The sequence below is a fragment of the Meles meles genome, chromosome 5 (assembly GCF_922984935.1).
Source record: "Meles meles chromosome 5, mMelMel3.1 paternal haplotype, whole genome shotgun sequence".
NCBI lineage: Eukaryota > Metazoa > Chordata > Mammalia > Carnivora > Mustelidae > Meles > Meles meles.
In genome coordinates this window covers 113,919,474-113,944,275 of record NC_060070.1, presented here as the reverse complement: position 1 = coordinate 113,944,275, position 24,802 = coordinate 113,919,474, and the positions used below count along the sequence as shown (strand labels likewise).

At 34.8% G+C, this 24,802-nt stretch overlaps 1 protein-coding gene and 1 pseudogene across 1 annotated transcript in view; one reads left to right on the top strand and one right to left on the bottom strand.

The window, feature by feature from the left end:
• COL19A1 (collagen type XIX alpha 1 chain) overlaps positions 1 to 24,802 on the bottom strand; it is a 314,993-nt gene that overhangs the window by 267,247 nt on the left and 22,944 nt on the right. The window contains exons 4-6 of the mRNA XM_046006085.1: positions 16,916 to 17,039; positions 15,382 to 15,657; positions 4,025 to 4,105 (exon numbers count right to left, since the gene is read on the bottom strand). Coding sequence (XP_045862041.1) covers positions 4,025 to 4,105; positions 15,382 to 15,657; positions 16,916 to 17,039 — 481 coding nt within the window. The remainder of the gene's footprint in view (positions 1 to 4,024; positions 4,106 to 15,381; positions 15,658 to 16,915; positions 17,040 to 24,802) is intronic.
• Positions 17,357 to 17,672, top strand: LOC123941547 (annotated as a pseudogene).

Genomic DNA, 24,802 nt, shown 5'->3' with positions numbered 1-24,802 from the left:
GTTTGTGGAAAAAAATTTTTAACAAAAGCAAGCAATGTGAACTTTAAAAACTCATTTACTCCCAACAAGATGATTGTAAAGGCACGTAAAAGTAGAAAATAAATTCTTTTTCTACTCCAGGATGGTATATATTTAATTAAAGTATACACTAGTCTTGGTCTTTAAAGTCCATTGTCCTTTAAAGTTATTAAAAATGTCCCCATTGTAACAGACAAGTGGTGAATTTTATACATAAGCAGTGGGTTCAGAACATGTGGGATAACATGAAGTGAAACTTAGTTATAAAGCAATGAACTTTTTTTCTCTCAAAAATAAATCCAGACAGGGAGGATAAATAAATGCATCTCTCCTCTCCACATCATTTACCAGGCTCCTCACCTGGTAAATTTTTACCTGGTAAATTTGTAATTTTATAAACTTGTAATTTTCTAACTCTGAATTTGCAATTTAGAGGGAAGGATTCACACATTACTTTGTATGCTACAAATCATATATGCTTGGAAAAGTATTGTCAGGATACAAAACTAAAAGATTGTCAGTGGTTATTTATTGTGGTGAGACTACAGTTGATAATTACTTCCTTCTTTGAATTTGGCTGTATTTTCCAAGTTTTCTATAATAAACATACACAATTTTTTAAAAGATTGTATTTATTTATTTGACAGAGAGAGAGAGAGAGACCACACAAGCAGGGGGAGCACCAGAGGAAGAGGGAGAAGTAGGCACCCCACTGAGCAGGGAGCCCCACATGGGGCTTGATCCCAGGACCCTGGGATCATGACCTGAGCTGAAGGCAGACACTTAACTGACTGAGCCACTCAGGCGCCCCAACATACATAATTAAAAAAAAAAAATTCTCTTGAAAAAAATGGGTAACACTCTAATATTTCTGAAAACCACAAAAACTGTAAGAAAAATGACACCCAGAAACACTGGGACTAGTTTCCTGTGTCCACCCCTAGGTCTACCAGATTCATTCTCTCCAGATTTAATAATTAGCTATTCTGTTATCTTAATAAGTTGCCAAGTCCACAAGTCTAAAAGTCATATTAGAATGAAACATGATTAACACCAGAATAGTCCATTTATCTCGTATGATTTGGTATGATTTTCCAGCAACTTTCTGCTCTACCTGTTACCACTTAGGTGACTAAGACCCAATTTGAGTTCATAATTTTGGTCTGGATAACTAATTTACTATATTAAATTGAGAGTTTAAAGGACTTTAAAAGTATGTCTCAGGATTCACTATAAAACTTTCCACACTCTCCAAAAAGTGCCTGAAGGGAACATAAAAATGTACAAGTAAGGACTCTTCCCTTTATAAAACCTCTGGTTTTGATTTGATGCATATTTAGTTAATTGGCCCTACAAATTTTAATCACATTTCTCATTTATTTTCAACAAATGTTGCTGATTTTCTCCTTCTGTCTATGTCTGTGGTCATGAAACTTTACAGAAACAGAAAATCTAATCAGTAGAAGAAAACTATATTTAAAGATGACCTTGAATAAATTTCACCCTTGACCATGCTGTAACATATCAATAACCAAAAAAAGTCTAATTTGAAATTCCAGGATAAAATTAAAATTTTAAGCAAGCATATTAAAATTTTCTGAATTCAACACATTTTTCAGAAAAAAAAGTTGTCAGAATTACAACAGATGCACTTAAATGGTTTTCATATCATTTATCTTTCAGACTATACACTCCCACTTGTAAAATGTAGCATGTTTCTGTTTTTTGCTACTCCTTAAAAAATGGTGATGTCCCTTCAAATAATTATTAGCAGAAAAATAAGCAGGCTTTTATTATTTTTTCCTATAGTCAAAATGAATTCCTACCTTATTTTCCACACTTTAACTCCTAAAGAATATTTTTAAGATGTGATTAATTTTCTTCCATACTTTCTGAAGTTATGCAATTGCTTTTAACAGTCAAACCACTCCATCAAATCTATCACTCATACTTCCTTAAACAATTTTCTCATAATTTGAATTGAAAAATCTCTACTATGTGATAATACAGAGTAAAAACTACTGGTCAAAAATACAGTATTTAGATATATCAGAACATTATGTTACTTTTCAACTAGGAAAAAATATTATTTTAAGGGCTCTTACATCCTAAAGGAATAATTAATTTAAAAAGTAAACTTTGGAGAATTAACATCTTCAAAATTTAAATATGTGGCTCCAGGAAGTCTACGTACTTTATCTGTAGATTGACATTATAAATTTTCTTTTCAGATATTTATAGAAAGATATTTGGCTGGCTTTCATTTTACTTGGAATGAGAGCCATAAACTGGGTTGGAGATATGCTTTATAAAACCAAGTTACATAAGCAAAACAATTTTGAAAAACTTAGCTGTGCTTTGAATTAGTCACATTATTATTCTACTACTCACAGTGAGTGACAGAAGTTAAAAATATTTTTGAATTACTAAACTATCGATAAAATTTTCATGTAATTTTGGACAATAAGTATAGAACTTCTAGGAAATCTAAGATACAAGGAGAAACATTTTCACCTTTTTCTTTTACTTTTCATATGTTCTTTCCATAAGACTTTATTGAATTAGTCCCTTTTTAAAAAAAAAAAAATTTAACAGAGAGAGAGAGAAAGAGAGAGAGAGAGACAGTGAGAGAGGGAACACAAGCAAGGGGAGTGGGAGAGGGAGAAGCAGGCTTCCCGCTGAGCAGGGAGCCTGATGCAGGACTCAATCCCAGGACCCTGGGATCATGACCTAAGCTGAAGGCAGACGCTTAACGACTGAGCCACCCAGGCATCCCCTGAATTAGTCCCTTTTAAATACATTTTTGTCCCATCTACCTCATCCAATAGTTGATAAGTCAACAAGTCAAGAAACAATATTTTGACTATCTTCTATAAAGCATTAGGAATAAAAAAGAAAATATAACTCCCCTCAGTGAGTTTAAAAATGAAGTCAAGTAAATTAAAAACAAATACAACTATGTCTAATAATGTAAGATAGCACACGTGACCATTATAATGAAAGATAGAAAAAGCAATGAATTTTTCTTTTTCTTTTTTTTTAAATGGAAGACTGGTATAAAAAAGTAACGTTGTACAGTTAGGCTGGGAATTTTAAGAATGAGAGGCTAAGTAACTGAGTTTATGCTTTGTTGCCAACAGGGAATGACCAAAGGCTTTGAGAAAGAGATAAACGGAGGGCAGGCAATATGTCTTATTCACATCTGTTAATGCCTTGTTCTTCAGCACAATGTCTAGAAAATCAATGTTTTTGAATAATTAATGTTTAATGAGAGAAAATAAATGCACATACAAAGCAATGATTCAGAGACTTATTCTGGTTACGCTGGAAAGAAAAAGGTCTAGAGAAAGGGAAGGCAGTTGATGTGATAATGCAACAATCCAGGCATGAGATAAAGGTGGACCAGGTGAATAACAGGGAAAATGAAGACGAAAACTCTATCACAGGGTGCCTGGCTGGCTCTGTCGGTTAAACATCTGACTTCTGCTCAGGTAATGATCTCAGAGTCCTGGGGTCAAGCCCTGCATTAGGGTTCCTGCTCAGCTCTTCCCTTCTGCCCCTCCCCTCTGCATATGCTCACATGCGTGCTCTCTCTCTCTCAAATAAATGAAGTCTTAAAAAAAATATCTATCACAAAGGCAAGGTATCCAGAATGGATATGATATCTGGATATATGACATCCAGAATAAGGGTATGATCACAGATTTAAAAATCTCTGCAACTGGAAAATGATGATGCTACTGTCAGAACATGGTTTATGGAAAAAGTCATAAATTCTGTCTCATTTATATTGAGTCCAAAGTGAGGACATATCATTCCCAAAGTTCAAGATAAAACACTGGGATTCAAACTGTGTAAAAAACTATGTGAGAGCACTAGGAGTCGTCTCTTACTTGGAACAAATTACTCACCTGGCTTCAGATATTCAGTGCTGCCTTATATTTGCACTCTATGGACCAGGAAACTGGCATTCTATATTCTTCCCAAGCCAAGAAAACTAACTTACCTTGGTGTCCGATATTTCGCAACATGTTTCTTGTGCTATGAAGTTTGAGTTACAGTAGATTTTAAACTGGTGAAGCTCAATCTATTAAAAAAGTAGTAATAAGACACATCATTAGTTTTCTTGAAGTCACACTTAGGCACTTTAGAATTGTGGTAATTTAACAGGAAAGATAAAAGGAGCTATATAAATAAGTTATTGGCAGATATTTTTAACGCTTTTATTTAATTTAGGATTCATGATTTTATGGACCATTTGAGAAAGAGACATGGATTCAATTATTGAGATAGATCTCTAGATAAAGGAAATCAGGTAATTGAAAGCAACTGCAAATCTTTGCTACTATTTCATACAAAAAAGAAGTACTTAATTTAAGAGAAACATTGTTATGCATTACAAGAAAGTATGCCCACAAAATGAGAAATATTTCAAAGTAAGAAATTGTGAAGAAAAAGTAAAGTCAAAGGTATGAACACACGATGGAAAAGGCTTTCTCAGTAGTTCCAGAGCTCATATTTGAGACACTGAAACAGATGCTTACTTCTCAATAAGAAAAAAAAGTACTTAGTTTTCATCTATATTTCATGGGTTCTAATATCTATGGATGTTATACTACATAGGGATAACCCTGAGCAATACTCACTATCTTTTTACAAAAATAAGCAGTTCTATCTGCTTAGCAAATTCATATTTTTGGCATTGGACATGAAATAAAATGTAGTTCAAAAAAAGTGCAATCATGCCTTTAAATGCAAGATCAAGCAACCATGTGAAAAATAATTATTACAGACTACTGAAAAGATGTCAATATGATAGATGTATAAATCAGCTATTTTAAGTTACTTTATGGTTGCAAATTTAATAATTTAATTAATAATTAATCATACAATGATGTCACATATTATGTAGGTCAGGAGCAACCTCTTCTCTCTACCCTCTCCTCCCACTGCCTGCACGTCTCTCTCTGTCCCTTTCCACCTCTTTCTCTGTCTCCCAGTATTACAGAGCTAGATTATGTATTACTTTGATGTCAATAAGTATGGTCTATAGAAAGATCTAACTGTTAATATTATAATAATTAATCCTACCATAATAGGAAGCAGATATCTTCAATGAGTTCTGAAACTCTACCCAACATCAAAAAAAAAAGCAAAAAAGGTGGGGGCGGGGAGTCTGTAACTATTACTCTATAGTGCACTGAGATGAACAGAATCAATTCAGCTCAGAGAAAGTGTTAAGAAATATGGACATCTTCTGAATTCATGAGCAGCCTACCATTTGCAGCCAATGCAAAATTCTGAGATAAAATGAAACTTCTTTATTTTCTATAACTTTTGACAAGGTATTGAAATTAACTTTTGTTTATAAAATTTAAATACACTATCTTACATAGTCAAATGAAAGACCATGCAGTAACATACCCATTATACAGAATGAAGAATGAGGATTCCAATTAATTAATATTCTTCTTAACTAAAACTAATACAACATCATGATTGTTATCAATTTAGCCAATAAATATTAAAATTTGATTATATACCATTCACTATACTAGACTCTTTTATGAATTATTTTATTTTTTTAAAATATTTTATTTATTTTTTAATATATTTTTTAAAATATATTTTTTAAAATATATTTTTAAATATATTTTTATATTTTATATATAAATATATTTTATATATATATAAATATATATATATATATTTTATATATTTTTAAAATATATTTTAAAATATATTTTTTAAAATATTTTTTAAAATATTTTATTTTATTTTATTTTTTTTTATTTTATTTTATTTTATTTATTTTATTTATTTAAAATATTTTATTTATTTGTCAGAGAGTGAGGAAAGAGCACAAGCAGGTAGAGTGGCAGACAGAGGGAGAAGCAGGTTCCCCAACCCAGTGTGGGACTTTATCCCAGGATCCTGGGATCATGACCTGAGCCAAAGGCAGATGCTTAACCGACTGAGCCACCCAGGTGTCCTGATATAGGAGTTATTTTAGTTAAAGATAGATGATCAATTTTTGATGGATTAGCAATTAATCAAGTACCATGACATTGAAACTACAAACCTAGTTTAATGATGCTTTCTTATTCATTAGTTACTCTGAAATCCTTCACTGACACTGTGCTTTATGAGGACAATGTTTAGGGCTAAGTCTATACTGGCCCTTGTTATACAGAATTTGTTTTAAAAAATCCTTTGTATCTTTTTGTCACCTATTTCTTTTTCACAAAAGTAACTAGGTAGTATACACAAAATAAAGCCCAATTATTAGGATTTTTTTCAATAACATCCATCCAGAGTAAATAAAATGTTTTCACATTACAACAGATCTTATGAATTACAGAGCTTCCACAGAGATGATGAAAAATTAGTCCACTTAAATTTTTAGCAGAACCAAGAATCTTTACAGAATAAAATATGTATTTTATTTGCTTAACTCAAACACTATCTCATAAATAAGCTGCATCATAATATCACGTTAGTTTTTTAATTTTTGTTTTTTTTTCATTTTATTTTTTTAAATTTTATATCTAGTATAGTTACACCCACCTCCCCTCTGGTAACCTTCAGTTTCTTCTCTTTAGTTAAGAGTTCGTTTCTTAGTCTGTCTCTTTTCTCCTTTGTTTTGTTTCTTAAATTTTACATATGTATGAAGTCATATGGTCTTCCTCTGACAGACTTATTTCACTTAGCATTATACTCTCTAGAACCAACCATATTGTAGTGAATGCCAAGATTTCATTCTTTTTTATGGCTGAGTAATAAATATATAAATATATATTTTTAGGAAAAATATAAGGATATACATATATATATCTAGAATATCTAGAATATATATATATTTTTAAGGAAATATTTTAAAGAAAATTTTTTTAATTTTTAAGGAAACTCCATACTGTTTTCCTCAGGGGCTGCATGAGTTTGCATTTCCGCCACAGTGTACAAGGTTTCCTTTTTCTTGGGATCCTTGCCAACACGTGTGGTTTCTTGTGTTCTTTAGTGATTCTGACAGCTGTGAAGTGATATCTCATTGTGGTTTTGATTTCATTTCCTTGATGATGAGTGATGTTGAGACTCTTTCCATGTGTCTATAGGCCATCTGCATGTCTTCTTTGGAGAAATGTCTGTTCACATCTTCTGCCCATTTTTTAATTAGATTATTTAATTTTGGGGTGTTGAGTTTGGTAAGTTCTTTATATATTTTGGATACTAACTCTTTATCAGATACATCATTTGCAAATATCTACTCGCATTCAGTAGGTTGCCTTTGAGTTTTGTTGATGGCTTTCCTTTGCTGTACAGAAGTGGGTTTTTTTGTTTGTTTATTTGTTCTGTTTTTACAAAATCCCAAGTTTATTTTTGCTTCTGTTTCACTTGCCTCAGAAGACCTATCTTGGTACAGAAGAAGACATTACCGCCTGTGCTCTCTTTTAGGATTTTTTCTTTCAGGTCTCACATTAAGACCTAATCCATTTTTAGTTTATTTTTATGAATGGTTTAAGAAAGTAGTTCAATTTCATTCTTTTGCACGTGGCTGTCCAGTTTTCCCAACACCATTTGTTGAAGATACTGTCTTTTTCCCATTGCATATTTTTGCCCCTTTGTTGAAGATTAATTGACCATATAATTGTGGGTTTGTTTCTGGCCTTTTATTCTATTCTATTTATCTAAGTGTCTATTTTTCTGCCAGTACCAAACTGTTTTGATTACTACAGCTTTTCAGTATATCTTGAAATCTGGGATTGTGATAACCTACAGTTTTGTTCTTCTTTTTCGAGATTGCTTTGGGTACTCAGGGACTTTTGTGTTTCCGTACAGATTTTAGGATTATTTGTTCTAGTGCTGTGAAGAAAGCTGTTGTATTTTGATAGGAATTCCATTAAATCTGCAGATTGCTTTAGGTAGTATGGAAGTTTTAAAAATATGTCTTCTCCCAATCCATGAGCATGGACTATCTTTCCATTTGTTTGGCTCATCTTCAATTTCTTTCATCAGCGTTTTATAGTTTTCAAAGTTCAGGTCTTTCAACTCCTTGGTTAAGTTGATTCCTAGGCATTTTGTTATTTTTGATGCAATTGTAAATGGGATTATTTTCTTAATTTCTCTGTTGGCCACTTCATTATTAATATACAGAAATGCAATGGATTTTACATGTTGATTTTGTATCCTGTGACCATACTGAATTCATTTATAATTCTAGTAGATTTTTGTGGAGTCTTTGGGGTTTTCTATATACACTATCATGTCATCTGCAAATAGTGAAAGTTTTACTTCTTCCTTGCCAATTTGGATTCCTTTTATTCTTTTTTGTTGTCTGATTGCTGTCGCTAGGACTTCCAGAACTATGTTAATTAGAGTGGTGAGAGTAGACTGCTTTGTGTTGCTCCTGAGATTAGGGAAAAGCTCTGTTTTTCACCATTAAGTACATGTACAAGGTTGGTTTTTCATATATGACCTTATTATGTTGAGGTATGTTCCCTCTAATCCTACTTTGTTGAGGGTTTTTAATCATGAATCAATGTTGTACTTTATCAAATGCTTTTTCTGCTTATATTAAATGATCATATGCTTTTTACCCTTTCTCTTGTTGATGTGATATATCACATTGATTGATTTGCAAATATTGAATCACCTTCGCATGCTAGGAATAAATCCCACTTGATTGTGGGAATTGTGGGATTGTGGGAATGATTTTGAGGATTTTCCTACCTATGTTCATCAGAGATACTGGTCTATAGTTCTCTTTTTAAATTTATTTTATTTCAATTCAATTAGGCAACATATAGCACATCATTCATTTTAGATGTAGATTAGATGTAGTGTTCAATGATTCATTAATTGCATATAACACACAGTGCTCATCATTTCACCTGCCCTCCTTAATGCCCATCACCCAGTTACTTCATCCCCCCCACCCCCTCCCTTTCTGCAATAAGCATTTGTTTCCTGGAGTCAAGAGTCCTTCATGGTTTGGCTCCCTCTCTGATTTCTTCCCATTCAGTTTTCCCTCCCTTCCCCCATGATCCTCTGTGCTATGCCTTATGTTCCACATATGAGTGAAACCATACGATAATTGTCTTTCTCTGATTGACTTATTTCACTTAGCATAATACCCTCCAGTTCCATCCATGTTGATGTAAATGGTTGGTATTCATCCTTTCTAAAGGCTGAGTAACGTTCCATTATATATATGAACCACATCTTCTTTATCCATTCATATGCTGAAGGCATCTCAGTTCCTTCTACAGTTTGGCTATTATGGACATTGCTGCTATTAACATTGGGATGCACGTGCCTCTTCTTTTCACTACATATGTATCTTTGGGTAAATACCCAGTAGTGCAATTGCTGGGTCATAGGGTAGCTCTATTTTTAACTTCTTGAGGAACCTCCATATTGTTTTCTACAATATGGAAAATATGGCTGTACCAGCTTGCATTCCTACCAATAGTGTAAGAGGGTTCCCCTTTCTTCACATCCTCAACAACATTTGTTGTTCCCTGTCTTGTTAATCTTAGCCATTCTAGCTGGCACAAGATGGTATTTCATTATGGTTTTGATGTGTATTTCCCTGAAGGCAAGTGATGTGGAGCTTTTTTTTCATGTGTCTATTGGCCATTTGGATGTCTTCTTTGCAGAAATCTGTTTATGTCTTCTGCCAGTTTCTTGATTAGATTATTTGTTCTTTGGGTGTTGAGTTTGGTAAGCTCTTTATAGATTTGGGATACTAACCCTTTATCTGATATGTCATTTGCAAATATCTTCTCCCATTCCATAGGTCGCCTTTTAATTTTGTTGACTGTTTCCTTTGCCATGCAGAAACTTTTTATCTTGAGGTCCCAGTTGTTCATTTTTGCTTTTGTTTCCCTTGCCTTTAGAGATGTGTCTTCCAAGAAATTGCTGCAGCTGAGGTGGAAGAGGTTAGTGCCCATGTTCTCCTTTAGGATTTTGATAGATTCCTGTCTTACATTTATGTCTTTCATTCATTTTGTGTTTAACTTTGTGTAAAGTGTAAGTGAAAGTCCAGTTTTATTCTTCTGGCTATGGCTGTCCAATTTTCTCAGCACCATTTATTGAAGAGACTGTCCTTTTTCCATTGAATATTCTTTCCTGTTTTGTCAAAGATTAGTGGACCAAAAAGTTGAGGGTCCATTTCTGGAAACTTATAAACTACCAGGACTGAAACAAGAAGAGTAGAAATCTGAACAGATCCATAACCAGCAAAGAAATTCAAACAGTCATCAAAAACCTCCCCCCAAACAAGAGTCCAGGGCCAGATGGCTTTCCAGGGGAATTCTACCAAACATATAAAGAAGAAATAATACCTATTCTACTGAAGTTGTTTAAAAAAATAGAAATGGAAGGAAAACTCCCAAACTCATTCTATGAGGTTAGCATTACCTTGATCTCTTTTTTAATAGTGTCTTTATCTGATTTTGGCTTTAGGGTAATGCTGACCTCATAGAATCAATTAGGAAGATTTCTTTCCTTTTCTGTTTTTTCCTATAGTTAGAGAAGACAGACTAATAACTCTTTAAATGCTTATTAGAATTCACCTGTGAAGCAGTGTAGGCCTGGATTTTTGTCTTTTGGGAGTTTCCTGATTACTGATTCAATTTCATTGCTGGTAGGAGGTTTTTTCAAATTTTCTATTCCTACTTCAGTTTGGGGAGTGATAGGTTTCTAGGAATTTATTGATTTTTTTCCAGGTTGTCCAACTTATGGCTTAATAATATTCTCTTACAATCATTTGTTTTTTGTGGTGTCAGTTTTCATTTTTCCTCTTTCATTTGATTTTGTTTGAGTCCTCTCTCTCTCTCCTCTCCTCTCTCTCTCTCCTCTCTCTCTCTCTCTCTTTTAATGAGAGAAAGACTCATTTTAATGAGTCTGGCTAGAGATTTATCAATCCTGTTATCTTTTTCCAAGAAACAGCTCCTGGCTTCAGTTATCTGTTCTATTGTGTTTTTAGTTTCTATTTCATGTATTTCTGCTCTAATATTTATTATTTTCTTCCTTTTGTGGCTATTGGGTTTTGTTTGTTCTTTTTCTAGCTCCTTTAGGTGTAAGATTAGGTTGTTTATTTGAGTTTTTTTTTGTTTGTTTGTTTGGTTTTTTTTGCTTCTTGAGATAAGCCTGCACTGCTATAAACTTCCCTCTTAGAACCATTTTGCTGCATTGCAAAGATTCTGGACTGTTGTGTTTTCATTTTCATTTGTCTCCATGTATTTTTTAATTTCCTTTTTGATTTCTTGGTTGACCCATTCATTTTTCAGTAGCATGTTACTTAACTTTCACGTATTTTTTGTTTTTCCACATTTTTTCTCGTGGTTCATTTCTAGGTTCATAGCATTGTGATCAGAAAAGATGCATGGTATGACTTTGATCTTTTTTAATTTGTTGAGACTTGTGTTGTGGCCTAATGTGTGATCTGTTTTGGAGAATGTTACATGTACACTTGAAAAGAATGCATTCTGCTGTTTTAGGAAGGAATGTTCTGAATATATCTGTTAGAATTATGAGGTCCAATGTGTTATTCAAAGTCCATTTCCTTGTTAATTTTCTGTTTGGATGATCTATTCATTGATGTAAGTGGGTGCTCATGTTCCTTATTATTATTGTATTACTACCAATTACTTCCTTTATGTTTGTAATAAGCTGCTTTATGTATTTGGGATCTCCCATATTGGGTGCATAAATATTTATAATTGTTGCATCTCGTTTGATTGTTCTTATTATGATTATATAGTATCCTTGTCTCTTATTATTATCTGTGTTTTAAAAGTCTAATTTATCTGATATAAATATTGCTATCTTTCTTTTCAGTTCTGTTTGCATGATAAATGTTTTTCCCACTTTCAATCTGCACATGTTTTAGATTTGAAATGAGTTTCTTATAGGGAGCATATAGATTGGTTTTGTTTTTTTTAATCCATTCCATCATCCTATGTCTTTCGATTGGAGCATTTAGTCCACCTACATTCAAAATAATTATTAATAGGTATATACTTATTGCCATTTTGTTACTTGCTTTATGATTGTTTTTGTACGTCTTCTCCATTCCTTTCTTCTCTCACTTTATTCTCTCTCAATTTGCTGGCTTTCATTAGTGATATACATGGATTCCTTTCTCTTTATTTTTTGCATATCTATTAGTGGTTTTTGATTTGTGGTTACTATTAGGTTTGTATATAACATATTATGCATATAGCAGTCTATATTCAGTTGATGGTCATTTATGTTTGAACCCATTCTTCACTCTTTTCCCCTCACGTTTTAGGTACATGGTGTTATACTTTACATCCTTTTATTTTGTGAATTCCTTGACTGATTTTCATAGATATAATTGATTTTATTGCTCTTGTGTTTTCTACTTTCCCTACTCTTACTTATGGTCTTTCCTTTCTATGCAACATTTCTCATAGTTCTGGTTTTGTAGTCATGAATCCCTTTAACTTTTATTTGTTTAGGAAACTCTACCTCTCCTTCTATTCTGAATGGTAGCCTTGCTGGGTAGTGTATTCTTGGCTGCAGATTTTTTTTCTTTCCACACTTTGAATATACATATCATGCCACTCTCTTCTAGCCTGCAAAGTTTCTGCTGAAAAATCAGCTGACAACCTTATGGAGTGTCCCTTGTATTCAACTGGTTTTTCTTGCTCCTTTTTGAAATTCTCTCCTTATTACTACTTTTTGCCATTTTAATTACTATGTGCCTTGGGGTTGACCTCTTTGGGTTAATTTTGCATGGGGCTCTCTGTGTCTCCTTCATTTGGATTTCTGTTTCCTTCCCCAGATTCAGGAAATTTTCAGCTGTTATTTATTCAAATAAATTTCCTGTCCTCTTTTCTCTTGCTCCCTTTCTGGGGTCCCTATGATGTGATACCATTATGCTTGATGATGTTACTCAGTTCCCTAAGCCTGTTTTAATTTGTTATTATTATTTTTTCTCTCTCCTGTTCAGTTTGATTGCTTTCCATTACTCTGTCCTCTAGGTCACTGATCCTTTATTGTGCTTTCTCTTGTCAACAATTTATTCCATCTAGTGTATTTTTAATTTAAGTTATTGAGTTCTTCATCTCTGATTGGTTCTTTTTTATGTTTTCTATCTCTCCGTAAAGAGTCTAACTGAGGTTTTCCACTCCTTTCTCAAGTCCAGTGAGTATCTTTATCACCATTACTTCAAATTCTTTATCAGGCATATAACTTATCTCCATTTCATTTAGGTCTCTTACTGTCATTTTGAGTTTTTTGTTTTGTTTTTTTCATTTCAAACATATTCCTCTGCCTCCTCATTTTGGATATGGCTTTAATTTTATCCTCAAATGAAATAGGATGCCACACTAAACTATGAAACCACTGTAATATAATTTTTACATTGTGCCTTTTTAGAGGACACATCTGATATTTTTCAGCCCCATGTTCTGGGCTCAATTCTTTTCTTGGGTGAGAAGTTAATGAGACACAGAATACAGTACTCTATGTTCAGAGGGCAAGCTCTGAGCCTGGACCCTGCACTTGCAATAACTTATTTCTCTCTCATTGCTATCTCCCTGCAAATGTTCTGAATTTATTTCAGTATGTGCTTAGTTCTTTAAGTCTTAGAAACAGAGCCCACTTTGCTCTCACTAGTTTTATAAGAGGCTCCAATCCCAAACTCCAGTTCCTAACTTTAGTATTTGCAGCAGGTGCCACTCTCTCGTACTGTTGCTGGGATTCCCTGAATTTACTCCCTATCTGTCTACACTCCACCTGCTGCTGAAAATACATCTCTGATGTTCTAACTGCTGGTCTCCACTTCCCACCCTACATTTGGAGAGAATTTTCTGAAAGGTCTGTCTAGTATTATTGTGTTATAATTAATACTGTTATTATCATTGGAAGCCACCATTTACTAATATAGACTTTGATTCTTTCACTAGTCTTCAAGATTTCTGAAAGAAAGAGAAGCAGGATTTTTTTTTTTTCCATTCTCTTAGGCCAGGGTTCAGTGGAGTGTCTAGACCTGAATAAACAAATGAATATACAGGGAACTAACTACATACTAGATACTACTGCACATAATCTATATAATTATAACTAAGTAACTCTAACAACACAATTTTTCAACTGAGGATACTGAGACACAGATTAATTAACAGCTAACAAGATAAGTTAGCAGATCATTACAGTTAAGTAGATGAGCTAGGATTTACAGCACATCTGTCTGATTCCCAAACCAGCTCACTTTCCACAATGCCATGATGTCTTGCCTCTATGATTGGTTTTTCCTACTCTGGCCTATTTTTCTGATCATCACTGAGCTCTAGTTATGGCATTCTCACTGATTTGTTCACTGTTTCTAAAAGAGAACAGTTTAAACATATTTTATTGATATATATTTACACATATACTATTTTTATCCATCTATTAATAATCTATCTGTCATGATTGCTTCCACAGGGGCCTTAAGAAAAAATACACTGCCCAAATATGTATTTTTACAGAATTGAACTTTGGAAAAAATATTAAACTGTTATGTGCATTAGCAATTTCTTTCTTTCTTTCTTTTCTTTTCTTTTTATTTTTTTATTAGCAATTTCTGTTGGTGACCTGTATTCAGGTAATTTTTAGGTTATTTTTATGGGTTTTCTCATCATTCTACCCATAAGAAAGTCAGAAGTCATGAAATTTAGAGATATCTCACCTTTTTAGGAATTTTTTTTAGGACTACCTTCTTCCCTAGGGAAATTAATAAATCTATTAACACTTGAACACCAGATATGATTTAAAGGAGCTTTTTATCTGGAAGGGTACTGCTAGCCATTTGCTCTCATCCAAATGACTTACGGACACAATTAGTAGTTATGTTTCAGTCCAACAGAACATTGAAAAACCATTATAGGCTTATGAGAAATAGTCTGCAATACAAAACTATTGCTATTCTAAGGATGAATAAGCAGCCTATTGTTCTTAAGTGGAAACATCAGATAATCTGGGACCATTTAATCTAAAGTTCATCTTTTCCCAGTCTTTTCTATTCAAAACATATAAGCTTATTCAAGCTGACTTTTTATATCACATGGTGCATTTTTACTAGAATTTAATTGTAATAATCTTATTTTTTTAAGGCATGACCTAGTTCTTTAAAATTCGCAGGCTGAAGAAAATGGGTGAAAATAGAGAGAAGATAATATATGTGAAAATACAGTTGGAAATACATAGCTATGCCTTCACACATCTGATGGCTAATTTAAACAGTGTCGAGAAGGGAATGTATTACACAGTAATTAAAGAAAGAAGGTTTTAATAATGTATCTAATTTAGAAACTTTACTAGTTCTCTTTCAAAACCAACATCACAACTCACGTCCACAGGCTTGCCATCGGAAGCTCGTGCCGCAATTACAGTCTTTCCACGAAGGTCCACAGTGTCCTTTTCATCTATATGCCGGCTTGCAATTAAATTACAATCCATATAGAGTGAAATGTCCCGGGATTGAATACCAATGCCAAGTTTATGCCACTGACGATCAAACAAGGGACGGAGTTCTCGATTTTTAAAAATGTAATTCAACACATCTCCCTCAGGAGCTCGGAACATAAATTCCACCACCTTCTTTCCACCATCAACTACCACAGAAACCTGCAAAAATGCAAATTAGCATTAAATGTTTCAAAACCAGGTTCAAAATTACTAAAGCACACAAATTAAAAGTTAGAGATGCATGTTGGTATAATTGAGGAACTTAGTAAAATGTTTTAGATGACACCTGTGTCCACCAGATTTGTTAATGCAAAAGAACAGCAAATATCTAGGTATGAAAATGTTTTAAATATGGGGCATTCTGGTGAATGTAATATGTTCCTTTCTTGAGAGAACATCTGAGGATATATATATATATATGTATATCTAAGTATATATATAATTCTGTATGAGTAATTCAAGAATTAAATGTTACTTAATTTAAAAAGAATAAGAATAGGATCATTTCTCTTAGCATGGAAACTGAGATTGACTTCTTGAAACTTTGGTGATTTGCATGGTGTAGAGAAAAATGCCTTTTCTTAAAGGATATACTTTTAGTTCAGTTCATCTTTCCATTATAAAATTGTGACTATATTAATAGATTAAAAAATCAATGAAACAAAAATCATCTCAATGGATATGTATAGAAATAAACACAAATGCAAGGTGCCAATTAGTAATACTGAGGTTCATCTCCCCCCACCAACCTGGAGTCTTTGCAAACTCATCTTTCTGCCCAAGTGTCATCACTCGCACAAGTATTCCTAGGTTCCTTCTCCCTGTGCCCCATTTTAGGAAGCTGCCCTTTCTATGCTCCCATAGTCCCCACTCAGCTCTGAGCCTACCTCTACCACTGCACCTGACATACCATGGCTATGCCCTAGTATATTGTTCTCCTAGATGCCACCCTTTTAAGACCTGAGAAAAGTCTTTCTCCCTGAGAAAGGAATTACTCTTTTAAAAATCTCTGTCACTAACCAGAATATAGCATGTGTTCAATAGCTTTTTATTGATGGAATCAATATTTTATCCCACCTCTTCACTTACTCCAGACTTTCAAATGAAACAATGAATGGGTTATTTAAAAATGATATATATCGGAAATGATAGGAGATAGAGAAGTTATTCGTGTCAATGAAGCAGTTATGAAAGAAGGGTCATTTGAGTGTCTTTAGACAAGATATGAATCATATTACAGATCTCAGCAAGATCATCCTAATGATAAGAACACTTGCATTTCCCTGTCGATGATTCCTCTAAAAGGAAGAATATTCAGATACTAGATCTGCTTCCAGATTTGTGCACACCATGCCAAGATTCAGTTGGTATAACCATGTAAGAGAAAACTGATCAGCACAACTCTTCGTTTCCTTACCTGTGGTATATTCTGCTGGTTTAAAACCTGCCACAGAAACCATCGTTCCTTTTTGGTGCTTCTTCGTACTCGAAACATAGCTGCTATGGCGTACTCATCAGGAAGGCCTTTGGGAAATATCTTACTGGGGAAGGAAAATAAAGAATTATTGTGAGAACACTGAAGATGGTGAGGGAAAAAAATCTAGGTATGAAGTTCTTTGTAACACAATATTTTTTTCCCATCACAATAAGACAAAATCTCTAAAATGGGATTTTCTCTATAAAGTCACCATTGTTGAACTAAATTTCACAATGACCACTACTGTACTGCCTTAACTAATGTTGTTCATTAAGAAACAAACAAAATGTTAATTCCACGTCCGATCTGATTCTGGCATCTTTGCTGAGAGTCACACCGAGCTGCAAAGGTGCCTCAGGGGTGTCTCTAGGAGTCAGCACCATGGCAGAAGACATCAAGTCCGAAATCAAGAACTACCAGACTGTCTCTTTGGACAGCTGCTTCCCCAACCAGAACCAGACCAGGAACTGCAAGTAGAACTACCTGGACTTCTACCGCTGAAGGAGGTGGTATCTCCATGTGTGAATGGTCCTGGCGTGTTTACAAGTCCTTCTGCCCCACAGCCCAAATATCAGCCTGGGATGATCACAGGGCAGAAGGCTCATCTCCTGGGAAGGTCGGAACTGGCTCCACCTACCTCTTCTTTGTCTTCCATTCTTCTCCCAGGGTGGTGACGGGCGAACGGGGTACATGGTGATCCCCACCTAGGATCTTGATTCATGGCTGAACTAATAATAAATCCTCATTGGAAAAGTATAAGATTGTGTACGTATAAAACAGCTGGATGGGCAGTTAAGAAACCAGGGTGGAAGTTTTACCTTGATCAATAAGAATGATGGCTTTTTCCATTTTGTTTTATGTTATTAAACTGACCATATTCTCCATACCAGACAACAGAGTGAATGACTAAATAAAACAGACTCAAGCCCCTGTATGTGCTAAAATGTATCTTATGTTCCCCTTTATTATCTATACAATTTCAAAAAATTTTACTATGTAATTTTTGAACCACATAAAAATAGTGTAATAAAAAACTGTGGGGGCACCTGGCTGGCTCAGTTGGTGAAGCATGGGAGTCTCGATCTCGGGGTTTTGGGTCACATGCTGGGTATAGAGCTTACTTTAAAAAATAAACAAACAAACAAAAACCCACTTGTGTATCCCAATAAATAGATAGATAGATAACAAATAATGTGGCTTTGATGTCTGCCATTTCTTTTAGGGACCACCTATAAACCTGAAGGTGAGCATAGGTATAGTTGAGAGGTAATGCCAAAACATAAACATCCAAATGACATTTTGAACTAGCTAGTTGCATCCAAACTCTTTTTAAATACGAAACCTCCACCCACGCAGCAGACCCCCATTCCACCCCCACATGCAGTAACTTGTGTCTCCATCTTCCTTCTAATTTCCTGCCTCCTTTACCCCACTCCCCCACCTTCACGCTCTTAGGATCATATCTTTATTTCACGTGTTTTGGAATTTGACAGAACTATTTCCTGGAATTCTCCTTCCATTCATTGTATTGAAAACATCTTCAAATATGAGCTGCACATTATTGAAAAAATTTTTTTGTAAGTTTTTATTATTTTTTTCTACACATTCTTCTCTTATCTCTTTTAGGAGCTTGTTTCTTAGACAACCACTTAACACCTTATCCTAATGATCTATTCTACTCTTCTATTTTCTGGTATATTTCCCTCATTTATTTTCCAATCCATCTATTCAACACTAATTCCTGTTTTTTTTTTCTTATTACCAGGATCCTCTTTTGTTCTCTTTTTAAAAATATTCTGAATGCAGTATTTTTTTTTTCATTGGACAAAATCACATTTATTCTTTTTTTTATATTTATTTTTATTTGTTTATTTACAGCATAACAGTGTTCATTGTTTTGGCATCACACCCAGTGCTCCATGCAGTACGTGCCCTCCCTATTACCCACCACCTGGTTCCTCAACCTCCCACCCCACCCCCACCCCCCTGCCGCCCCTTCATAACCCTCTGGTTGTTTTTCAGAGTCCATAGTCTCTCATGGTTCATCTCCCCTTCCAGTTTCCCTCAACTCCCTCTCCTCTCCATCTCCCCATGTCCTCCATGTTATTTGTTATGCTCCACAAATAAGTGAGACCATATGATACTTGACTCTCTCTGCTTGACTTATTTCACTCAGCATAATTTCTTCCAGTCCCGTCCATGTTGCTACAAAAGTTGGGTATTCGTCCTTTCTGATGGAGGCATAATACTCCATTGTGTATATGGACCACATCTTCCTTATCCATTCATCCGTTGAAGGGCATCTTGGTTCTTTCCACAGTTTGGCGACCATAGCCATTGCTTGAATGCAGTATTTTATCAATAATCAATTAGATGGGTTTTTTTAATGTTTTTCCTGCATCCTCAAACATCATCATTTCATCCAGGTTCGTTTTCCCTGTTTAACAGTTTGGCCTCTTTCTTCCACGCTGGGAGCTACACTCCACTTTCTGATGGTTTTTTATAATCCATATGTAATTACGGACGAAGCACTGAACTTTGATTGCAAGCTTCATGTATGTCTGCACAGTGCGCTGATGAACAACTTCACTGCATGGCATGACCATCTGGCGGATTTCACTGACAGTCCCTCCCATGTGAATGTAGAAAGATTAGTTCTCTAGGGACACTCAGTTTCTCCAAAGAAGAATCTTTCTACGTCCCACTTGGAAGAGTATTCATCGGGATGCAGGCCCTAGTTCGGTACTGAATTTTGCTTCGTCCCTCTGTTTTTGGTACCGTGCCTCTTTCCTGCCTTCACTATCCCGCTTACCTTCCACCTGGAGGCTCTCTGGCTAAATTTCTCTCAATAATAAGTCTAATAAACTTCTCACCTTCTGTCTGGTTGTATGAGGAAAAAGGAGGCACACTAGGTATACTACACCCACACACACATCCCTCACCAGCTTCTGCAGAGGCTGGTTCCCCCTAGTGATAAGTCTCTCTGGTGTACACTGAAGTCAACTGACCCACATCCCACTAGAAACCCCAGCCCAGCACTACATAGGTTCTAACATCTTCCGATTGTTTTTTGTCTTCAAAGAATCTATTGTAATCTCTCTTTCTCTTGTTCCAACTCCCTTTCTACAGTCAATTTTGCATTTTAGAAGGTTAAAAGTCCTTTTAAATCTTCGCCCTCTCCCTCTCCAATGCCCCCTTGATCTTGGTTTACAAACATATGCATATCTTCCCTCTGCTACAAAATAGATAAAACTTCCTCCAACCTTGCTGTATCACTGTATCGCCCTCTCATCTATCCACCAACCTTCTTACATGAATATCTTATTATCCTCATTGTTACTACCCACTTCGTCCTTAACTGTCTTGCATTCTAAAGCATTTCCATTTAGTTAATCCACTGGCCTCTTCTCAATCCCCATTCCCCTCAATCCTTCTGAAGTCTTTAACACTGAAGATATCCTTTCCTCATTGATATAAACCAAAGGTCACAGCCACAGGCCTATAGGGCCCACCCAGGAAATTGGAATGTAAACTTCCTGAGGTACTTTGTCTATCCTACTCACCTTCTTGTTCCCAGCATCTAGAACAGTGCCTGCACAAGGTGGGTGCTCAATAAATATTATTAAATGAATTAATTAGCGGACTGAATTCAGATATATACTACCTAAAAAAAAAAAAAAAATACAAAACAAAAAACACATGGCCCTCTCAGTCTAGCTTTGATTTTTCCATCTTGGATAGAAACATGCATCTAAGAAAATTTCACTTTCCTCCTAAGACTTTATTAAAAACAAACAAAAACAAAAATGAAAAAAACAAAAAACAAAAAAATCAGGGGAGACTGGATAGCTCAGTAGGTTAGGTGTCTGCCTTCTGCTCAGGTCATAATCCTGGGGTTTATGCAGGATTGAGCCCTGCATCAGGCTCTCTGCTCAGCAGGAGCTTCTCTCTCTCCCTCTGCCACTAACCCCTGCTTATGCTCACTCTGTCAAATAAATAAATAAAATTTTAAAACACACACACACACACTCACAAAAAACAAACAAAACAAAACAAAACAAAAAACACCAGAGGAAGTGAGTTAATAACAGCAACCAACACTCATCCTCATGTAGAGGTCACAGGTTTCTTTCAAGTTTATAGCCACCAGGGCACTCTATAACTGTTTGTAAAATGAATGAATGACCTAGCAAATGAAACAGATAAAGACATACTTAATTTTGATAGAATTCTTTAATATTTCATAGAACTAAATATAATTATTTTTAATAATTCATAATCTAATTCAAAATTGAAATTATATCTCATGAAAGGTTCTTTCTGTGACAAAAAATAAACTTAAATATTATTAATATTGTTAACATATAATAAATACAGTCTTAAAATAATACACTGAAATAAATTTAGTTATGTTTACAGAAAAACGGATTTTTTTCTTAGTCTAAGTTTATAATGGATACAAATCCTTATAATTACTATCTTTTCCTTTCAGTAATTCTTGGTCTACTTTCAAACCCAAAAATGATTTCACTTGCTGAATTATAATTTAGAAGAAAAACTCCTCTATTTTAAAAACAATACATTACAAAATATATCAGCTCTTATAGACTATGCTTCTTTTTTATACCACACAAGCACCCTTAATGTGACACAGAATAATTTCTCTGGGTCTTGCCAAAGTTTCTATTATAAAAGATGCCATATTGCATTACTGGTCTGATACCAGAGAGATATAATGACAGCTTGCTATGTGTAAGATACCCATGCTTGAACATTTTTGAATGGAGTGTCATTTCCTACGAGAAATTCTATCCATTGCTTATTCAGCAATATTCCCATTAAGAAAAATATTTTTGATCCTTACTTGCCAAATAATTCATATATATATGAGATATATATATAATATATGTGTATGAAATACATATAATATATATGTATATATATTATAGGGCTAAAAATTATCATTGAGATATTTTCTACCTTCCCTCCATTTCATACACATAGTATGTATTTCAGTGCTGTAAATGGAAAATTCATCCACATAAATTAATACTAACCTATATTTGAAGAACTCAAAGTTTAGTGAAAATTAAGTGTAATTAGTCCTTTATTTCCCACTGCCTACTTTTCTTCACATGAATGAAAATCACCCAAATATCCATGGATAGGTAAGAGGAGAAATATAACAAATTACAAAATGTTCAATCTGAAAATCAATTTTTTTTTGTGACTAAGTAAAAGTCACTGAGAGTCAAACTAAAGTCATTCCAAATTACCCAAAGGTGCCAAAGGAAATGTGCTGCTTGCAGAGTCTTCTTTACACTAGCCCCTGAGAGCACTAGTTCTAGATACAATCTGGAGTGTCTCTGAAGCCTCATAATTCACATATTTTAAACTCCTTTGAACTTGTAATTTATTTCACTGTTGAAAAAAATCTAAAATGTAGTTTTCACCCACTCTCTGATGTTCTCTATGTATAGCAGCTCTCTGTTCAATCATAAAATGGAAAGAAACACTATTAAACTCTACAGGAAGTGGCAGAGAATCAAAAGTAGGGCTCCTTATAGAGACCAGCTACAGCCGAAGGCAATGTCCAGATCTGAGAACCAGTGAGATTTGACCCCACAAAAAACTGATTTCATAAAGATGCTAACATTATAGTACTTCCCTCTCCATGTTAAAATTAAAAGAGATTTTTAAATTTTCTTTTTCTTTTTTTTTTCCCCAAAGATTTATTTATTGGACAGATAGAGATTACAAGTAGGCAGAGAGGCAGGCAGAGAGAGAGAAGGAAGCAGGCTCCCAGCTAAGCAGAGAGCCCGATGCGGGGTTCAATCCCAGGACCCTGGGATCATGACCTGAGCTGAAGGCAGAGGCTTTAACCCACTGAGCCACCCAGGCGCCCCTTAAATTTTCTTTTTTATAGTTTCACTACTTCCTCAATTTTTCCAATGAGCATAAATTGTATTATCATTTTTAAAACAAAACTACTATTTTTCAGGTTAGGAAAAAATAATCCTGTTGTTTAAAGTGAACTATAAATTAATCTGATATTCTTCAAGGTCATAGATGAGGGAGAATTAACAATAACAAATATTGGGGCACCTGAGTGGCCCGGTGGGTTAAGCCTCTGCCTTCAGCTCAGGTCCTGAGATCTCAGGGTCCTGGGATTGAGCCCCGCATCGGGCTCTCTGCTCAGCAGGGAGCCTGCTTCCCCCTCTCTCTCTCTGCCTACTTGTGATCTATGTCTGTCAAATAAATAAATTTTAAAATTCTTTTAAGAAAACAATAACAAATATTATTTTTTCTATTATGGGAGGTTAAAAAGTCATAGAAGTCTATAACTCTCAATCTAAAGACTTCAGAATGGTTCAGTCATGAAGAAGTAGGATGAGATGAAAGAAACTTCAAATGAAAATACACTTTACCCAATATTTTCTCCATATACTTCAAACAGAATATCTAATTACAAAGTCCTAGTACCTGTACTTATGAAGTTGGATACAAATGAACATTTTATTAAACATAAAGGAATTCACTGTATAGGAATTTAAGAATGGGCCGTATTTGTTTACATAGCATACTTCCCACAGTCTCTAAATCTTTCTCACTTGATTAATGAAAATCTTTGCTGGTCAGAATTTATTTAAAATCTTTAAGAAATATAAGTAAAATGATGAGGTCTAAAACATATCTGCAATACAAGAAAGATCTTGGCATGAGATGGAAGAAACATTTAATCATTCTGTGTATGTGTAATTGTTATTAAATAGGATTGTACTTCCACTGTCTTTTGTATACATGGTGTGAATGCAGAGACTGTTAGCTGACAAGCCCAAACACCTAAAATTCTGCTATTAGAACTTTCTTTCTCTCTGAAAAACACTTGTGTTTATAAAACAGAAGCTCTGTTACCGCTAAAATAGTCCCTAGAAACTGGTCACATGATACTAACAAATTGTCTAATAATTAATTCTCACCTTGGAAAGAATAGAACAGAGATCTATGAGATTGTGATAAAGCAAGGAAGTTAAGACGAAAGACACAGAGAGGGAGGAATAAATCCAGAGCAGGAAATGCTCCTTAGTTAGAAGACGGAAATGTCATTGTTCTGATCCCTGGGTAACACAAACATCATCTTAAGGCACTGGGAGTTAGAGAGCAAAGTTCCAAAAAGAAAGGTGATGCGAAAGGGGAGATGGAACCAAGACAAACCTGGACGGTTTTCCTTGCCTGTGCTGTCAACTCACATGCTTAAATCTCTACTGGGCATCTCCACTTGGATATTAAAGGCATCTCTAATTAAATAACTGAAATTGAACTTTGTCAACACATCCCTTCACCAGAATCCCACATCTCCATAAAAGGTGTGGCCATTCACCCACATTCTCCCGCCTAAAAGTCATTCTTGAATCTTACCTTTCCTTTATTTTCCTCCATCACAAACAACCATGAGCAAGTCTTACTGTTTCTACCATCAAAATAGATCCTGACTCTGTCTACTTCTCTTCAGCTTCACTGTCACTCACTAGTCCAAACTGCCAGTCTCTCCTCAGGACTCCTGTGATAGTTTTGTTCTCCCTCTTTCCCCTCCATTACAGGCTAGCCCTGTGGGTTGCACTTTTCAAATGTAACTTACTTACTTACTTACAGCCTTACTTACAGCCTTACTTACAGCCTTTCTACAGTATTCTATGGTTCCTGGAATAAAATGTGCACATCTTTGATCATGGCTCACAAGGCTTTATCTGTTCTGACCCCTGCCCTATCTGACAGGTCATCTCCTATTCCAGTTTCTGTGTGGAACCCAGACTCCAGGCACAATGA